The sequence below is a fragment of the Oryzias latipes genome, chromosome 17, assembly GCF_053564925.1.
Source record: "Oryzias latipes strain Hd-rR chromosome 17, Olatipes_Hd-rR_3.1".
Taxonomy (NCBI): domain Eukaryota; kingdom Metazoa; phylum Chordata; class Actinopteri; order Beloniformes; family Adrianichthyidae; genus Oryzias; species Oryzias latipes.
The window spans coordinates 29095648-29116541 of record NC_136253.1 but is presented as its reverse complement, the minus strand read 5'-3'; the positions used below and the strand labels follow the sequence as shown (position 1 = coordinate 29116541).

Here is a 20894-nt window from a genome sequence, read left to right as displayed (position 1 = left end):
AAAGATGCAATACAAGACAGATCCCTAAATTGCTATGCTTTTCACGAAATCAGTTTTTTGTACAAAAAGAATGTGAGCTATGTGAACAGTTATTACCAAAATTAAAAGTAAAAGGGGAAGATATCGATATACAGTACAGTTGTATATATTATTCTATTATATGATTTACTACTAGAACCATTAGCAGGAGGTCATCTCTGAAATGGAAAATGAATTTCTAAAAGCTTTGTCATTTGTCTGGAGGGAACTGAAGAGCAGTGGGTACTCGGCTGCTGGAGTCAGTGAAAGGGAAATGAATATAAAGCCAAATGTCCCTATCTTACTGTGGAGTGGAGAGTGAACTCAAAAGGGCCTCAAATTTCACCATTCCTATCAAAATAATTAGTGGTCCTTTCATGATTTTCCTTCAGTCCATTTGGGTGCTTTTCTAGGGCTGATTCATTTTTGTTGTGGCTTTCTGTGGTCACTTTTAATACATTTTATGCTTTCAGAGTCTTTTTGTCTGCTTTTATTTTATTAAAAATTGTCTTTGTTTATGCGAACATGTACCATAGTCTAGTCAAGTTGTTGTGCTTTAAATGCATCTCCAGGTTAAGGATATCGACAAAGATGCATTGATAGAGTCAAAAATAATTTTTATGGTGTTTCTACCCTTTTTTAATTAAAGCTGCTAGATTAATTCTTGACATAGCCATAACTTTGATAACATTATCGAGCAGTAAATCATATTAACTGTATTTCAATTAAATATATTATGTTTAATGATTTATAAAGGGGTTACAAGTTTTGTTATTTTACATAATGGCATTTATAAAACAAGGTAAAGCACAAATTTTTATATTAGTTTAAACGTTTTTGAAAAGAAGAAAAGACTGGCTTTTCAAGGGATTTTATGACTGTAAAGTTACACTCAGGAACTTCAGACTTAATCCTTAAGACTTTTTTAACGATGAGTTCTTACAAAATATTTTTCACAAAATAGTAGCTTTTTTGTTTCTATTTAGATTTGAAAATATATATTTTGCAACCACATGCATGCAAAGTTATGACTGAGTGTAAGAATCACCAATGCAATATTACTTAGATCACTTTACCTGCAGATGTCTCACTTGATGCATGTTATCATCCCTGTTCGGGATGACCCATCTGTGATTTGTTGCCCTCAGAATTGTTTATTCATAATGCAGAGCATCTTTTGATCTGTAGTTTCCATTTTTCTTCCCAGCATGTTATCCCCAGTCATCCCACAACAATTTATTTACATGTTTTTTAGCATATCAATCATTGTGGACTGTGCAGCAGGTAGTTACCAGTGGCCTGGGGTTGTTTTTCTTGCTGTTGACTTGAATCTATTTCTTGGTCCCATCTTTGCTCTAAAATATCCCAGAGAAGAGAGGAAAAGACTCGTGCGCCCCTTGGCTTGAGGGAGCAGCCAATGAACAGAGCGCAATGGTCCTGAAAGACAAGGCAATTTGGCCACAGTGACTGGAATAATGAGAAAAGCATCGTAATGTTGCCAGAGTCCAATTTACAGGGCGCAGAAGGAAAGAAAGACAGATTGAAAGAAAGAAAGTGAGATGTGGGGATGAAGAGGGAATATAGGAAGGCAAGAGATGAGAATGAGAGGGAGAGTGAGCAATCACCCCTGCAAGAAGGCGTATTATTAGTTTTTTGTTTGTGTTGAGGTGGCTGCACATTAACCTGTGCAAACATAGCTTAGAGCTTTGCTTCCATAGGGCAAAAAAAGATGGGGAAAACAGGGCCTCTGCCGTAGAACAAAAGACAATAAATAATAACTACATATACAGGCTAATACCTTTTTCTGTCATCAGCATGTGATTTTTGTTAAGACTCAAGATCAACATGATGAAAATAGATGATGTACTGTGCAGAGAGGCTTTAGGTACAGCAAAAAACAAAGTGCCCATGGATAAAAAGAGTAAATGAGAAACCTGTCAGAACTACAGTAGTAGTTGGTAAAAATGACAGTCCCAGATAACAAAAAACAAACATAAAAGTGCTAAATAAAAGTAGACAGATCACCAGCGTGGAGCAAAAGTGGATTTTTTTTTAAAGAACTGAATAAAATGAGAAAAACAAAGTGGGTGTTAGGCAAAAAATTGTTCCCACTTCTTCAACCTGACGAAATACAACATTTTAGCAGATGGATGCGTTGTACCCCCTGTTAATAGGCCTGGCCTGATATCGACATACAGCGAGCCATATCTTGCACCAGAAGCACCTGATGCCTCATTTTGCGCTGACTGTTCATGATCGCAGTGCCCCTTCAGCAGCTATGTTTTTGTGTCTCAGCACCTAGGGGGGTGGGCGCTTGTGGTTACCACTGCAGCTGGACCACGAAGGCCAATTTTTCTCATTAACATGCTCACCAACCTCCAGTAGAATTCTGTAAAATGAAAGTGACAGTTAACTGGTCCCAAGGCTGAGCTAGTCAGAGGTTCATAGATGTGGCCCTAGAGGGTCGCAAAAAGGCAGTAAGACAATGCACACAGATTGAGACGTATGTCTACTGAGCTGGCAGTAAACATTTAATAAAGGCGATAGGCTGAAAAATCTTGTAGCTGTAGATCAAGAGTGATGCACATACAAATTGAAAGGTAATGAAGCTTTCCAGAACGTGCCTCTTCCTTTTTCCAAGCAGAATGTGATTATGTCAGCAGAAATCACAAACAGTTTTACCTTTTTTAACTTTTAAAAGTTACCTTGTCATGTCTTGCATTTTTACAGATTTATGTACAGTATGGTACACTGTTGTTGTTAATAGTACAGAACCCACCAACACTCACCACAGCAGAAGACACTTATGAAAAAGTCTTTCCAAGTCTTTCATACTGTTTTTCCTCAATATGCTTCAACGTATTTTGTTATGATGAATAGTTTATGCAGCACATTTGGAGGTTTTCTATCAGGTGCAAATGCCGTCGCTTCAGCACCTTTAGATAAAAAGCCAAAGGAAAAGAAATGATTCATGATTCATTGAGGATGTTTCTTCCTTCTCAGCTTCACAGAAGAAAAACAAAAGTAAATTCCCTGAAGTTTCTGCTCCATTCACTCACCGGGGTGAGGAAATGGATGAGATTGTGGTTACTCCAACTGTTGGAACTATCGTGGTTTAAAGAATTTTGATTTTTGACACCTTATAGATGGTATAAAGTCCGACTCCGATAATCTTTTGATCTATTCCAAAAAGCTTTCCCAGTGGTCTTTTAATTATGATTATGCTGTTTTTAGGCAAAATTAAAAGAAAAACTGTATTGTTTTCTAGGACATGGTTTCTGTAGAACGCCAGGAGTTCATTAGAAATTCGCCTCTCAGTTGTGTGCAGGTCCGTTGACATGGAGTAAGCCCGTCCCTACGTCTCGTCACTCATCTGTTCACACTCTCTCCCGCTAGCTTACAGCCCCTCACACCTCTAACCTAATGTTACCGGTGCAACAAACATGCCAAGCAATATTGGAGCTATCCAGCCAAATAGTTTTGAGCCACAGGCCAGCTTAGATGAAAACAAAACAGGCAAACAAACACGTACATGGATGTAGTCGTCTACAAGTGCATGCATCAATGGAGCGGAACAGGGCTCCTGTGGCCCACCGACTGTAGCACCCACGTCACTGCTACAAGCTTTTTCAGACAGCATTTTTTTGTCTGCTCCTGATTCACAACAATTTCAATGAAAAAAAAAATCAGAAATGCAATTTTAGGCTTAATTTTCCTTATATATGTCCACCATGAAAAAGAAATGTTAAAAACACAAAAAAGATGATTTTCATTGTCTTTAAGTGCTTGAATTTGAAACTTAGGTGCATACTGAGCTTAGTTTAATTACATTCATAGCTAAATGTACCTCTTCTTGGTCTGTTAAAAGTTGAACTGTTTATATTAACCATTTTTTGAACATTTTTTTGCTATTTGTCAGTTCTTGCCCAAAAAGTCTGCCTTATTGATAATTATGCACATGTTATAATGCACACAATGTGATATTCACAGACATCACATTATTTCCTGAATCTTTAAACCCACGGCATATAGACAACACCTGTCTTCATACATTTCAACATGTCAATTTTGAGTTTGTGCAGCCTATATCTCTGCAGTCACAGATTCAAACCTCCTGTGCACTTCTGCATACAAATCTCTGATTTCTTTATGGATACACAGTGTTGTTGCTCCGGAAGTTTTGTTTAAAAAAAAAACAAAAACAAAGAATAAACGGGGCCATAAAATGTTGGCAAGCTGAGCACACATCTCATACACAAGCAAGTCCAGAGAAAAAAGAAGGATTAGAATCAAGGAACTGAACTATTGCCAATCCGTCTGTCACATGTGCTGCATTGCTTTTCACCCAGCAAATGTCAAATTGCTATATTTTAGCTTTGGTTGACTTTTTTTTTCACCTTGTCTAAATATAGCACCTGCAGTTCATTTAATGCTACTGTGCATTGTCATATAGAAAAAAAATGAACATAGTCTCTCAGCTTGAAGGTACAGTATTGCTTTTCCTCACAGAGATGCACTTCAAGACAGTGTTAAATGTTTTTTTTTTTTTTTCCCAATATTACAACTGGTGCATTAAATGTAAACCTAGTGCTTTAAAGTTAGTCATGCTTATATTTCTTTTATATACATACTTTTCCTCAAACTTTTGATTTCAAAAGTTCAAAATATTGACATGCACTCTCACTGGCCACTTTATTAGGTACACCTGTCCAACTGCTCGTTAACACAACTTTCTATTCTATTTTTAACAAAAATCACATGGCAGCCACTTAATGCATCAATGGATGTAGACATGGTAAAGACAATCTATTGCAGGTCAAACCGAGCATCAAAATGTGGAAGAACGGTGACTGAAGTGACTTGGTTGTTGTTCTCAGATGGGTTGGTCTGAGTATCTCAGAAACTGCTGATCTGCTGGGATTTATCAAGGGTTCAGGCTGCTGGTGGTTGTGTCATGGTTTGGGGGATATTTCCTTGGCATTCTTTTTACCTATGAGCATGTTTACAACACCACAGCCTACTTGAGTGTTGTTCCTAACCATGTCAGCAAAAATCTATTTGTTTCAGCCTTGAAGCCTGTTGACTCAAAAAATGTTTATCAGGGATAACTTTTTTTTTACTCGTAAAACCCATTCAGTCTTTTTTCTTTTATGTTTGAATTCGTTTAGTACATGGAGAAAATATTCTGACTAATATCAGTGCAGGTACATTGTCATTTTTTTCTTGTTCTACACTGGTGTATTTTCCTTAATCCTACAACATTTTGGTCACAATGTATTGTCACTGCCAGAAGATGTTTACAACTCTGGGGAAATACATTTTCTGTAATAACTTCCATTATGTGATCACACAATGAGAGACTAAGTATTGCTGGAGTCATGTTCGCTCAAATGCATGTGTGCTCTTTCTTTAAAAAGTGAAAATATTGAGCCCATTATTTGTTCCTCCAGCATGTTGATTGTCGTCATTCTAAATAAGTGGACCTCTCATTATTAAGCTTCCACGAAAAAGCTAATTTTGCTCTAAACAGAAATGCTTGTGGGCATCAGCCTGCATTGTGAATCACTGACCACAGTGTCGGTGTAAGACTGAACATTTTGTTTTTCATATGTTTACTTCCTCTATTTAATTTCATGCTGGATGTTTAAATTGTCTTGAAATGCAGCACCTAATTGGAAAGTGCAATTATTTATTTATAAATAACTTTTCCGGTACAGCAGCTGGACTCGAAAAGAAATGAGATGCAGATAAGATGTGAAGGCCTCTTGTGTTGGACAGATTTTGCTGTTACAATAGGGGGTTTTAAATTATCAGACACACAAAGTGTATATCTGTATAAACCCTTTTTGTATTTGAGGTTAAACTTTATTTCTAATAATTATATTTGCATACATTTCTTGTTAAACGAGATTGCAACTTAGCTTGAAAAGCTTGCACAACAATCAAAAAGAATTTCTAACAATTTCTTTTCGCTAACATAAGCAGTTGTATGATGCAAAAGAAACATTATGTCACAAAATCATCAAATATGTATCAATAAATTCATTATAAATATCTCACTGGCTTGTGACAAGGATAATTAGAAGATGCAAAATAAAAAAAAAATACAAAAAAACATATTTGCAACAACACATATTGTATAATAATCTTGTACTAACATGTCAAAATCATATTTACAAGACATTTCAAAATAATAACAAAAATTAGAAAGCTGCAGTTAAAAGGTATATATTTAAATACTGTTTTATGTGATGCACCATTCAAGAGCTTGACCAGTACATCTAAACTTAGAATGTAGACAATACCTTTTGCATATAACTTCAGAGAAAACCTTGTACAGGACTTTGTAATAATCATATTCAAAATGTCCTAAAGGTCCATCACAAATAATAAAAACCTGGGTAACTTCCCAACACTGGACAGTTTACATATTTTATATATTCATTGTAAAACATAAATAGAAAAGGTCAAATTAAAAAGACTTGTGATTTTGGGGTAATAAATTAGTAAGTCTAAAAAAGGCTTCTCGGTAGGTCTAACAGCCTTGTTTAAAGATGAACTAAAAGACTTTGAGATCCAAGTGTTGAAGGAGAAGAGAAGAAGAATTGCTTTAAGAATCTTCAATAAAAGCTTAACAAGTAAAGCAAAAATTGAAGTAATTGAATAGAAGCCTATGCGTTCAGAAAAATATAAAATAGATGATTTGTGCGTGGACAAGTTTAACATTTCTGCATGCATTGCAATTATGTAAGCTTGAATTGTGTAAAAGGGGTCAGACCTTTCTGTCATGCCTGTTTCAAGATAAAACATGCATGTAGCTGCTTTTTCTGTGATGATTTCCTCTAAATTTGACTTACTTAGTGACCTTTGCTTTAGCCAGTACCTCTAAAGAGATTTGGTCCCAACTCTTTCCTTTTCATGCCTGTCTACTGCTAAGTGAATTACTGCCACTACGTGCTTGCAGGGTTTTTAGAATAAAGGCGATTAATCTTTTCAGCGTAGGACATTGCTTGGCAGCCACTAACACTGAAGTATTTTGTGGGAGCATTCGAAGTCCTGTTTGCAAGGAGACATGCTGCATACTGTAAGATATGAGCAGCTGTCTTTGTCTCATGGATGTTCCAAGACGTACTGTTTGTGTCAGCTCTGTTTATGCGAGTGTCCTTGCTATGCAATGATGCAAAACTTTTCTCAAAGATAGACGGACAAACTCAAGGCGCTAAATCTACAGTAAAGGACCTAAAACCCCAACAAAAAGTAAAGTTGTAACTTTCTTTTAGGGAACAGGTGAACAGAAAATCCAAGACATCCATTTAAAAAAAAGGAAAGACCTGATTCTTTTGTGAATTGGAAGCCTTACACAGTGGAAGTCTGACTGTTTCTCATTTATGTGCAAATACACCAATGTTGCTGCTATTTCTACCTAAATTATTAAAAAAAACTCGAGCCAGCAAGGTGAGATAAGAAGACTTCCATCTGGCTATCACAAAAGGCACCTGCAGAGAACAACAGCCTGCTTCACCAACATGAGATCAATTGTTAAGACAAGAGTTTCTTCAATACAGACTACATAGATCTTTATTTTCTGCCTTCTGTTCACACATTCACAACGACAAAAACTAAAAGCAAGTTCAAATATAGATTTAAAAATATATTTGCTATCACAAAGATAAAAAAAAAGACATCTGTGTCTTATTTATGAAGGGTTCAGTTTGAAATACTTTAAAATATTTTACCACAAAAAACAAAATAAGACAATTCTAGTATAAACTCCAAACATGACACTGCTGATGTGTGATGTGTCAACTCAAAGCCGTCACATTCTTTTTTTCCCATCTGTGACGCTTTTATTTTAGTAGATCCTTGCTCTCAGTTCCCACTCTGCGCAGAAGGGATTACAGTAGCATCACTCAAAGCGCGACTCTGCTGAAATCCATCTATCAGCCCCGTCCCTGAGCAATATTTCTGAGTTGCTCCCAAGTGGGAAGATCAAATATTTTGTAATGCATGGTGAAATCCATTCGTTCTTAGCCGACTCCTTAATAATCCCTTCAAGAGATTCCTTTTTTCTCTGCTAAAGCCAATTATTTTACATCAGATCAAAGGCATTTATCATTTACAGAGGATAAAATTAATGTAGTGAGACTTTGTGCTGACACATAGTACACATAAAAACATGAATGTGCATTTATTCTCAATGCTGATTCAAAAACAAGAATATATGTATTCATGTTAAAAAACAAACAAACAAACAAAAAAAAATTGTGACAAATGATTTCTCTGTAATTATTTGCTGTACAAGCCATACTAAAACAGTCTTCTCCTCATAAGTCTTAGCAAACAACTGCGGCAAAGATTGTTCCCAGCATGCCACTGGCAGAGCAGCATCACCTGGCCACAATGTCAGCAACTACCTGGATCCTGGCCTTGGCTGTGCTACTTGCTTTGCAGGTAAAATTATTTTCTGTCTCCATTTTTATTGCTTTTGTTAATGACAGAGATCAGGTGCAGGTTATTTTAAACAGCCCAACATGCAAGCACATAGTAAAAGTACATGGTTTATGACTCTAGTTCCGAGCAGTATCCAGAACCAATAAAAAACACAAACGCACAGTAAAGTAACATTGATTTTATCTTTGTCTTTCATTTACATAGCTATAGGCATTCTTGCTTTTTTAGTTTTGTTGAGTGGAAGATCCAAATAATACTTGCATCTTTCAAAGTTTTTCATGCATTAAATGGTAAATCGCGTATACTAATTGAGCACTTTTCCACCTTCTCAGAAGACCCAAAGTGCTTTAAAGTCACAGTTCCATTCACCCATACAAACACACATTCATACACTGATGGCACCAACTTATAACCATCAGAAGCAGTGCGGGATTCAGTGTCTTGCCCAAGCACACTGTAACACACCGGCACACAGGATGGGAACCAAACCTTTAGAGGTCGGTCCCTCTACCTCTGCGCCATGGCTGCCCCGCAAATAATCAGAGAATCTTTTTTTAATCCATCCAGGAATTAATTTTCATGCATGAATTTGACATTTGTAGCTAAAAAACATTCCAGAAAAAACTCACATGATAATTTATCAAAGTTACATTAGCACTTTTGGGGATTCCTCTGATATTTACTTATGAGCGTAAATAAATGTAGTTCCATATTTGATTAGTAGCTTGCAGAATTTACTTTAGAGACATGTTTACAGTAAAGTTGCTGGACTGAAACCAGTGTTTTAGTGAGGCTTTGAGACCATCATTGTCTCAGCATAAGAACACGTTTTTTGAACGGATTGTTCATTTCTATTTTTTGCTCTCCTGGGTTCATTTCTGTGCCTTCACTTCATCATTTTTACAGCATACAGTCATAGACAGAAAATAACATTAATCCCATGAGTTCTGAGCACATTGAGGGTTTGTTGTTCTGTACTGTCTCCCGCTTCAGGGCGCTGCTCACGCTGCTCCATCAGGAGACAACAAGCTTGTTCGAACCAGCCGAGTGAAGAGGCAGACCCCAGGGGGGGATCAGCCTCCCTCTGCTTCCTCAGCAAACCAGACCCTGAAGGAACAACCTTTGATCTTTAACCATGTCTACAACATCAATGTACCCTTGGAGTCACTGTGTTCTGTTGACCTGGACGCCTCTGCAGCACCAGCCCCAGGTGACACTGAGGACATCTGACTGATTGTTGTGCTTTAAGACAATTTTAGCTTTTTTTCAGCAACTTTCCTCAAGGAATCTACACAAGATTGTGTTTTTTTTATCTCTTTTCTTCGTTTCAACAGATTCCCATGCAGAGTTAGGATCCAGACCCTCAGTGGAGGGTCCAATGGATCCAGATGGTTCTGGGCCAACAGAATTCACAGAGCAGACACTGGACGCTGACAGCCAGGTATGAGCAAAATTCCTGTTGCTAACATTAGGGGTATAAAAAGTAAATGCAGGTAATGCAAAGGTAGAAAGGTATCTTTAGTTTATCCTCCTGGAGGTGGACAATTTCTCCTTTTGTATTTGTACAACATATTTGCAGTTATTGGTCTTATTTTTTTTCATCCCTTATTAATTAGCTTTATTTTAGCTTTAGATTTTGTCACATAAATACGTTTGTGTTCATTGGATGATAGCTTTCTGTCTTTTTTCCACTCTTGTGGCAAACTTTTTACAAGAAAATGTTAAATAAAGTCATTTTTTTTATTCTGCTGTTAAGTTGTTTTATTGAAACTGTGACTAGAATGCAGCATTGTCAATGAGGCTTTTCAGCGTCATGAACAAGTTCAGAAATACTTGCTTGAAATAATAATTTGTTACTTTCCTTGCTGGCAGCTTAATTGTTTTAATTACTCATGCAGGTGGGTTAGCTGCAGCATGAAACTAATGCCATTTCATGCCATTGGCTTACCTAGTACCAGTAGATTGTTTCAGCTGTGGAAAATCCTTGCAATATTTTTGAAATGTTATAGAGCAAAAAAGTGGATTCAAATGAATCTTTTATTGAACCAGTAACAATCGTAATTTGCCACAAAAAATATATATATTTCAGCGGCAATTAGCTATGTTTACCTTCTGTATGTCTTTCCCTAGGTAACGTTTACGCACCGCATCAACATCCCGAAGGCAGCATGTGGTTGTCCAGCAACAATGGCGATCCAGCAGTTAGCCACTAGAGTGGAGATGTTGGAGCGAGAAGTTTCCATGCTCAGGGCTCAATGTGGATCTGGATGTTGTGGAGAAAGTTCTGCAATGGGTGACTTAATTTCCTTTGATTTTAATTCTAAAAGTGGAAAACTGAATAAAGTAGCCTTTTTGATTTTTAGAAAAAATACAACAACAAAAAATCCAGACTTCCTGTTGCAATCCTGGATTGCAACAGGAAGTGTAAGGAAAACTGGTTTAACAGAAGAGGCTGTCGGCACCAGGTTATTGATTCTGGACAGCAACTTGTTTTAATCTACTTCACTGTACTGAATGGTGTGAAGAATTCTTTGATACCACTGCTATTATAATATGAGAGGAATAGAATGGACAGAATATATTATGTTTAAAGGATCTGCTCCAATGACACCATCAGCCATTTCAAACACTTTCTATAAAGACCCCATCTCTATGGTGAGAATATGATTTTCTCCAGCAGTCATGATCAGAATCAGAAGGAGGATAAAATGCTCAGTTGAAGCGGATAGTGGCGAGATGAGGAAACACAAGCTGGAATAGCTTTTCCTGGGTGTTTTGACACTTTTATTCTCCTTTTAAATCTCTAAAACCCTGCCAATGTGAACAACTAAACCTTAAAGACCTACTCCGATCATCCTTTAAGCTATTTTGAAAAGGCTTCCAGTGGTCTTTTCAATATGATTATGCCGTTTTTAGGTTAAAAAAAAAGAACCTGTGCCATTTTCTGATACTGTAAAGTTAATGTAGTTCATTAGAAATTAACCTCTGAGTTGTAGGAGGGACCATTGACATGAAGCAGTGTATTTTCTACTTCACAAATAAGCTCTTTTTCAAATAGATGTTTTTTTTCTGCTCATGATTCACATTGATTTAAATAAAGAAATACTCAGAAAAGCAGTTTTGAGCATAATCATCATAAGAAAGCCACAAGATCATGTTAAAAACACCAAAAGCACAATTTATATCAGAGTAGGTCTTTAACTAAAAAAAACATCAGGTTCCTACTGGTGATCTTTAAGAGAAGAAGAAAGACCTAAGTAGAAGAAGAAAGACCTAAGACCTTTAGGGTGCTCATTACAAAGGCAACTAAATGTATCTAAATAATCTCACAGTGTGTACAAATGTCTCTGCAGGGCATCTGGACTTTATCCCAAGCTGCAGCGGTCATGGAAGCTTCAGCTTTGATTTGTGTGGCTGCATCTGTGAGGAAAGTTGGACGGGGAAGAACTGCTCTGAGCCTCGCTGCCCTAATGACTGCTCTGGTCAGGGCATGTGCATTGAAGGGGAATGCGTGTGTGACCGTGACTTTGGAGGTGACAACTGCTCTGAGCCACGCTGCCCTTCAGATTGCTCAGGCCGTGGTTTATGTATTGACGGCGAGTGCGTGTGCGAGGAGTCCTTCACGGGGGAAGACTGCATGGTTGGAAGGTGTCTCAACGACTGCTCGGATCAGGGGATGTGCATCAACGGGACTTGCCAATGCCGACCCGGTTATGTGGGAGAAGACTGTTCGATGGTCTACTGTGCCAACAACTGCAGTAAGAAAGGAATCTGCAAAGAGGGTTTCTGTGTCTGCCAGGATGGCTTCGCTGGAGATGACTGCAACTCTGGTAAGTCTGTTAGATTTCTCTTGAGCAATGCACTCAGCAACAGTTGTCAAGAAAGATTAGTTTTTACACTATTTGCTTGTTGGCAGCATGCTTACCAAATACTAGCCATGGTTCATCTTTAAAACTAAAGTAAATGCCACAAATAATAGCTATTGAGAGTGAAACAAGTTGATATTATTTCTGGGTTAAGGCTAAACCTCTCCTGCTTAAATAAAGCAGACAAAAAGGCTGGTGGGTTTCCTGGACAGCAGAAGCCTTTCAACGTATTCATTTGTCAAAACTCATTCATTTTGGGGCGAAGGTGTCACATTAGCTTCAGCTCAGACACTTTCTTTGCCTTTTTTCAATGCCAGTTCTACATGCCAAACTGCCACATCATTTTTTTTCCATTTGAGATACCTGTCAACAAAGAGGAGAACAAGGACAGACAAAGACTGAGAATCGTATTAATGAGGCTGAGTCCTCTGTGCTGCCCCCCTATTTAATATCTATACCAAGCGAGGGAAATAAATTGCTTATTTCTTTGTAATTAGCCAGTGCTCATGCAGCAGAGTTTGTTGAATACAAATTTGAAGCAGTTCAATTACCAGAGGCATGCTTGGTGACAGGCTTAAGTGTTTCACGATATCAGAAGCCGAAGAAAGTGGCATACGTTTTCATTTCAATTATTGCAGCCAATATATTTTCTACTCTGAGAAATAATAGAGGCTGTTGAACCTTAATTACATATTCCAGTCATGGAGAAGAAATTGATGTATATCATGCTCTAAAATACTGTTTATCCTTCCACAAACAACTCATCAGTAGTATATACTCAATCATCGTTTTTAAGAAACCAGAAGTTAAAATTGAAAAGTAGTAACGCTTTTTGCTTCCGTTTGAATGCTGCAATTGTGACGACTGACATTTAGATTCCTACAGTGGTAGTTATTAGTGTTATTCTGCAGCATTTAAGTGTAGAGGCATATGTAGCAAAGCTCCCCCATGATGTCTGTTTTGTTGCCTTATTTTATTGTTCTGTGCAGCTGAGTGGCATCACACCAGCTCCTGCCAGTGTTACAAGTACGATGTCTCTTGTATGCAATAGCTTTAAGAATCTTTAGGTCAACTCCTATTACAATGGTGGGTAAAAATGGAAAACCTTAAATAAAAATAATCGAAATACCAAATGCTTTTTTGAAAAAATGTATAACTAATACCATCCATTCATCCATCTTCAGAATCCGCTGACTCCCTTTTGGGGTCATGGAGCTGCTGGAGCCAACTCAGCAACTGTTGGTACACCTAGAAAAGATTGCCAGTCTGTTTCAGGGGCACAGTCTTACACACACCTAGGGGCAATTTAGAGACACTAATTAACCTGTAAAGTATGTTTTTGGACTGTGGGAGTATAGCCAGAGTGCCACAAAAACCCAAGTGGAGAATATGCAAATTCAACACAGCTGGCATTCAAACTAGCGCCATCTTGATGCGAAGCAAGAGCACTACCCACTTTGCAGTCAATAACTAAATATCAGATGGCAATATCCATCCGTCAATCCATTTTTTAACCCTTTTGGGGTCACAGGATCTGGCTACTGTTGGGCGAAGGCAGGATACACCATGGACAAGTCGCCAATTTGTCATAGGGCACAAATCACTCCCACAAACACTCATAGATGCACAATTAGGTACACCAGTTTACCTATGAAGCACTTTTTTGGACTGTGGGAGAAAGCCAGAGGGCCTGTAGAAAACCCAAGCATGCATGGGGAGAAACCCCATGCAGAAAGTCCCAGCTGTGATTTGAACCTTTACACTGTAAGTGCTAACCTCTGTGCCACCGTGCAGCCTAGACAGCTTTTTACGACTCCGGGTGACCGTTTGTCATTCAACAACATACCTCAATTTTGTTTTTCTATTTAAACAAAAAACTTCCAGCTTTTATAAGCAATTGAACTACCACAGGTTAAGTTGAGTACTGCATATTAGACCGACTTTTGGAGTTCTGGTCAGTAATCAAAAGCTCTCCCTTCTCACCCCTTAAAGAATGTTTGTCAAAACTTTTGATTAAACAATCTGTGAACTTTCTTCATCTAAAGCCTATATCAGTGTTTTTCAACCTTTTTTGAGCCACGGCACACTTTAACCTTGACAAAAATCCCGCGACACACCAGCACCCCCCCCCCCCCCCAAAAAAAAAGCAGAAACTCATAGTCTGTTTTGATCTACAGCCCCCCCCCCCCCCCCCCCCCCCCCCCCCCGGCAATCTGACGTGCATTTTTGTGATAATTGTGGCAGAAAAAGCAGGAAGTTGCAGATGTTTTTTCTAAAAGATGTAATAAAAGTTAAGTTACATACAAACTGTATGTTCGTTGTGGTTTCAATCCGTGTAACAAGGACGACTCATTGTACGCTAAGGCGCTGTCCCTTTAAGCCAATGCATCATGGGAGATGTAGTGTGAATACGGCGAGAAAACGGCAGAAGCACTTGCGTCTCTGAGTTTCATGGTTTTGTTCACTTGTTCCACGGTCTGATACCGGATTCTGTGGAAAGCTACATCGCTAAAGACGAGCTTTAGCTGCTATTTTTGTTGGAAATGAGTGAGTTATGAGCTAAATTGGAACAAGGAAGTTTAGACTTTAAACACTTCTGATTGGTCAGACTGATGACATGTGATTAAGCCTTCAAGAATGATTGGTGGAGTCGTGGAGACAGTAAAAGCTGCGGGACTTTTCAGAAAACAGTTATAGCTGCAGGTAAATCGCGGTGCCGTCATTCTTATCAAAATGTCTTTAATAGAATCAGTTAAACACAAAGAAATAAGTATTTTATGATCTTTCATATTCCTAACTACTCAGTGTTTTATCAGGACCTGTTTGGATGAACAAAGAGCTGATTTCCTGGAGATGGTTAATGTTTTTAGATCAGTTAATGAGGGCAATTTTCCACGGCACACTTGACCATCTCCCACGGCACACTAGTGTGCCGCGGCACACTGGTTGAAAAACACTGGCCTATATGATGTGTGATGAGTGCATAAACATCTGTTCTTGTAGTGTTTTTTTATTTAAATGTGGTCAATCCTCTTAAATTAATGACACCTTTTCAACTATTTCTTTACTTTTAAATAAACTTTTTTTATTTAATAGGCTCTTATGTCCCCCCTCCATCTTCACCTCATTTTATCGCTCCCTCCACTCAGTGGATTCCTGCTGATCCCTCTTTTCTGGTTACTTCCTCTATACCTACCAAAGTTGATTTAAACTTATGAAATAAATCTGACTCAAAATGCTGCAGGTTGGCCCCTCTGCAATAAAGTGAACAAGCTGCTACACAACATGCTCTCATCTATTGGACAGATGTGAAAGTATTTAAAATAAGCACTAAGGTGCACAAAAGTTCCCTAAGGAAGAGATGCCCTGTAACATTCTGTGTCCAAAGGGTTGATAGGTTGTTTACCACCCCATTACACAGCACTTCTACTTAAGTCTGTCCACTCTTTTTACCTTAGCTGTCTTTGTGTCTCATGTACTAGTCTGCCCTTGTTAATTTTTTACTCTCCTCACACATTAATTCCTTATATTTTCTCATGCTCTCCACTGTTGTCTGTGCCTCACCAAATCAGTTTGAATCTTTTGTCTCGTCCTCGTCTCCTGGATGTCCTTGGCTTGTCTCCCCATCCACCCCTTCAATGTTTGTGGCAGTGGGAGCTGTAAACATCCAGGCTCATGCCTCCAAATTTGCATTCAACACCAGATCTGTTGTTTATAGCTTTAAAAATCTCCACCTCATCTTCCTCCTGCCATTTTTTTTTTTTTTTAATGGCAGGAATGCCACCAATGTGCTCAGACATGAAACACATTCAGGAGGAAGTTTGAGCATTTCTTTTTTAAATATAGCAATTATTTATTGGCTTTATGGGAAGGTACCTCGCTGGCAGCTGCATCTAATATGTCATGAGAATATGCAAATTAACAGGGATGGGACTTAAATCAAGTCTTGAAGCTTAAAGCAGCTGAACATGTTGGAAATGTGTTGATTTTTACATTAAGTTTTCCCCCAAAATAACTCATACCCAAGGAGTTTGAGTAATAAGAGAGAAGAGCTGCATATCACCTAAAACAAAAACAGCGAATTCACTCTGATAAACAACGACTTTTCTGTCTTTATAGTGTATTTTCTCCTGAAACTACAGTTCAGACATTTTCTAATGTCAGTTTATAATGATCGTCTGATCCTGATGGGAATCAGCAGGTTTTTTTGGGATAGTTATATGAAGTGCCGCAATGCAAGAAATAATTGGATGCCAAACATGCAAACTACCATATACTGTGTGAGCCACCCCTCCACCTCTGTGAGGACAGTAAACTCTTATTGAGATATGCAAACAGCTTTTCTTTATTTGGAAAAATAATACAAAAGTGAAAGGATAAATGAAGAGACTTTATTTTGCGTGCATAGAAAATGTGAAAGCTGTTTTAGCATAATTACTTTCTAAAAAGGCAAACAAAAAAGTGAAATAACAGTTATAGGAACATAAGTATTGAATATGAAAGATGCAGATATTTGTAATTTGATTTTCTTTTTTTTGCCAGTAATTTAATGAAGTAAATATAATTTTGGAGATGGCTTAAGATAATATATTTTCAATTCGCTTGAGTGAAACTCAGGAATAAAGAACATTTCATGCTAAAACAAATGTTTTTTTTATTTTTTTATAGCACACCATCATTTTTTAAGAACATGCATATTATGATTGGTTTGTTATTAATTGTAAATCATAGAATATCTGAAGTGTAAATAAGTGCGTAACAGAAGGGTGATCTTAAAAACAGTTTTAGCTGCAGCCAAGCACTATGGACTTTGTAATGTATTGTTTTTGCTGTTGTGGAAAACAAATTATTTTATCATAAATAAACTAACTAAGCATACATTAATATTATATAGCAGTAATAAATATAGAGAGACATAAATTGATGCAGTTTACATAATAAATGTCATATACTGCCACCAACTTAACTTTACACCCAGTTAGGAGCTTTTGTCAAGGAAAACAATTAGTCGACATGTAATTTATATATATATATATCTGACACTTCACACATAGTAACTAATACTTAAAATAAATGATGCATTAGTTAAAGAAAAATGTCTCTGTTCAGTCAGGCATGTAAAAATATACTGGTTTGCACTAAGGACAGAAAGGCTTGTGAAGCTAAAGCCAGTGTGAAATAAACAGAAGCAGTTTTCTTTTAGACTTTTAATTAATTGATTTTTTTTTACACACAAAAATTAACTAGAGTGAAATGAATTCCTAAAATGATCCGTTTAAGCTAAAGAGTATTGTATTGTATTGTTTCCACAGTGGCTCCAGCTATGAACCTGAACGTGCGAGGAGTGACGGATCACACCATCAACCTGGAGTGGGAAGGGTCAATCATGATCACAGATTTCTTAGTGACCTACACACCAAGCACACCAGGAGGTTAGTGCTGAGCGAAGTTGACCTTTCAAGGAGCTTTGGTTGCAATGTAATTTTCTGTTGTTTCAGGATATCTCAGGAGTAACTATTTACTTGTCTGTTTTTCAGGTGTGCAGCTCGAAATCAGGATTCCAGGGAACGCCACCAGCTGCTCCATTTCAGGGCTGGAGGCAGGCTTGGAGTACAACATCAATGTGTTTGCTGTCATCAACAACACTATCAGCATTCCAGCCAGTATTACTGTGTGGACCTGTAAGTACTTCTCTAAATGTTGTGTTATTTATTATAACTAAGAAGTCCAGTTGGCTGCTTTTTTTTTTACATTTACTACTACAATAATTCATTTATTATTATTTTTCAAATGCGCAATCATGTAGAATGAAATAGGTTTCAGACTAATCCATAACTAAGCTTGTTTTTAAAATAAATATTATGTTGTCTTTAACAGCAAATTATCCTATAGAATTGATGCTTTGGGTTTTTATTTTAAACTCATCACTTAGCTTCAGTAAATATTGAAAATAATAATATTTTTTTTTCTTTCTTCATAGGAGAAAGGCAGCATACTTAAGTTACCTGAGAAATCTTGGATTTTTCTTCTTAGGTGTAAAAACAATTTCAGAGTTTTAATCAAAGCAGTTTCATTCACAACAATAGAGTAGAGCAAAAGAGTGTAATGAGGAAAGAGTACAGGCAAGGACAAGACTTAGCAATGGACACGTTGAACGTTTAATGGAGTCAGGATTTATGGTTTCTGTGGGGCCACTAAAGAACTGTAATACATGTCCAACTTGTTCTCCAGATCTCTCCAATCCTGATGGTTTGCTCTTCAAATCCATCACAGAGACGTCAGTGGAGGTCCAGTGGAATCCTTTTTATTATTCCTTTGACGGATGGGAGATTAGCTTCATTCCCCAGGTACAGCAACACAAAATTATTCAAAATATAAAACAGGGTATATGGACATTACTTCATTAATGGATTGCAGGCGTGTTTGAATTGTGTTGTTCTTATATTGCTAAAATTGTACAAAACACATTTTTGTGTAAATAAAGTTTCAAAACAGCATTAGGCTCCGACTCTGACCTAATTTATAAACTTAAGCTTAAACTTATTTAGGTTACTGATATGACTTTGAATCTTAGCCTTTCAAAATCAGCTAAAATCTGCAGTTTCCCACTTTAAAACTGCAACAAAATGAAGTTAAATGCTGTGACAAATCATTGACTACCAGCAGCAACCACCACATTTTAATTTGCAAAGATGCCATGCATAACTCTCAATGTCTATAAATCAGTTAATTAAATTAGGCTTCAACTATCAGTCACATGCACTAGTAGGTCAGTTGACACATATGGGTGCTATGAGTTTTGGCGTTTTCGGGCCTGTGAAGGGTGGCAGAGAGAAGGTACTGCATCTTAAAGGCATTGCCGGTGTGTTTTCCAGTCCCCTTGAAGCTCGTACAGCCACCTTAAGGAACATCAGGAAAATGGAACGTACCATTGTTTTGTATGTTGTGAGTGTATTGTGAAGTGTTTGTAAGGCGAATCTAAGATGTAATCATTTATGACGTACGGGTGATGCTGACGTACGGTGTCCTTACGCCAAAATCCATTCATAAGTAAGGGGCGGTAACTGGCCTGGACACACATACTGTAAATGCTGCATGCACAGGGTGTGCAGGTGATATTTAAGTAAGTGCATGTAGGATATCCACATAAATTATGTATGCTCTGATTAGTTGTCCAATTTTCTCATTTGTAGCATTTTCTGTATGACAAGCCGGGGGTTTACTTACTTCACTCTTAATTAGCCGTATGTGTTGTAAGTGTTCACTACCACCCCTTTACCCGCAGCATGCCAATAAAAATAAATGTGCACGAACATTCTGGCTTAACAGGCTCACTGAGCAATCTACAACCTTGAAATTTCCTGCATACCCCATACACAACAGCCTACATCCACCCCTAAGGGCAGTTATGACTTAAACTTGAGATGTCAAAGACAGAACTTTAACCACTCAATTTGATTTTCTGGGTACCTGGTGTATCACACTTGTAAACATTATATCTCCTGCAATAAACCAAACGTATAAAATTTCAAATGTAAACAATGAGCTATAATTCTACTTCCATTCTACTTCCAATAAATCCAAATTGTTTTGACTTTCTTGCTGATTTTTATTCTATTAAAACCTTACCTGGCTAAACTAATGTGATTTAGAAAGCTTACTGGTCGTTAGGCACTAGAGCCATTTATCAGCTCATCCCATTTCCTGCCAATTCCACATCAGGACCAGGTTCAAAGTCCAAAAGCAGAAAAACCTTCTATTTTTAGGTCCTGCTGTATATGTAGGTGCACTTCAATCTCAGAAATGAGTTTTTTCCTGTAAGGTGTTCTCGAGAGAAATATCCCTTGACCCCACCAAACAGCAAGCCCTTAATCTTCTTCGGAGACGGATTTTTTAGGCATTTTAAGGATACCAAGTTTGTTAATAAAATAGCAAATGTCTTCCTACATTTTTATCACTCTTACCCATCCCTGACATTTCCTCATGTTTCCTCTTAAAACTCCTCTGTCACTCTCCGTGCAAGACCCCCATCCATTTCTCCTTATCTTCTTATTATAGTTTCCATCCTCCACCTCTTGTCTGTGATAGTTAACCCTTTCCTCTCTAACGACCCTCCGTCCTTTCAGTGTTCATGTGCTCTTGTCAATCACACGTTCTCCCACTCTCCATGCTCAAGGGAAATCATATTAAGACTTGGCAGCCCCACCTTCTCTTGAGTTAATCCAGTAGTGGGAATTTAGACAATCTCATAATGAAAGGAAGCATGAAAGCCTGTGGCAAATACACAAAATTCTCCACAAAAGAAACCAGAGAGAAAGGAGGAGGGGATCTTATTTAAACATTATTCCAAACAACTAGAGTCCATTGCATCTAATTAATTTATACAAACGAGAAAGCTAATACGGTTTTAGTTTTTATGGAAATGCTCCATCATCTAATTAATAAAACGACAAGGGTCATCACCCTGTGTCTTCAATCAGTTCTTGACAGTTGGAGGGATTTGGATCAGCAAGGACATCCAATGTTAAATTTAAGATCAATCAAACATAAAATAATAAC

General features: G+C 37.6%; 1 protein-coding gene across 6 annotated transcripts in view; it reads left to right on the top strand.

The window, feature by feature from the left end:
* Positions 1–20894, top strand: part of tnr (tenascin R (restrictin, janusin)) — a 138914-nt gene that overhangs the window by 74340 nt on the left and 43680 nt on the right. For all 6 annotated transcript variants that reach the window (XM_078935139.1, XM_004079342.5, XM_011486829.4 and 3 more), the window contains 8 exons: positions 8350–8469; positions 9463–9679; positions 9804–9910; positions 10600–10762; positions 11823–12299; positions 17648–17767; positions 17873–18016; positions 18567–18682. In XM_078935139.1, the coding sequence (XP_078791265.1) occupies positions 8386–8469; positions 9463–9679; positions 9804–9910; positions 10600–10762; positions 11823–12299; positions 17648–17767; positions 17873–18016; positions 18567–18682 (1428 nt within the window). In that variant the 5' untranslated portion in view covers positions 8350–8385. The remainder of the gene's footprint in view (positions 1–8349; positions 8470–9462; positions 9680–9803; positions 9911–10599; positions 10763–11822; positions 12300–17647; positions 17768–17872; positions 18017–18566; positions 18683–20894) is intronic.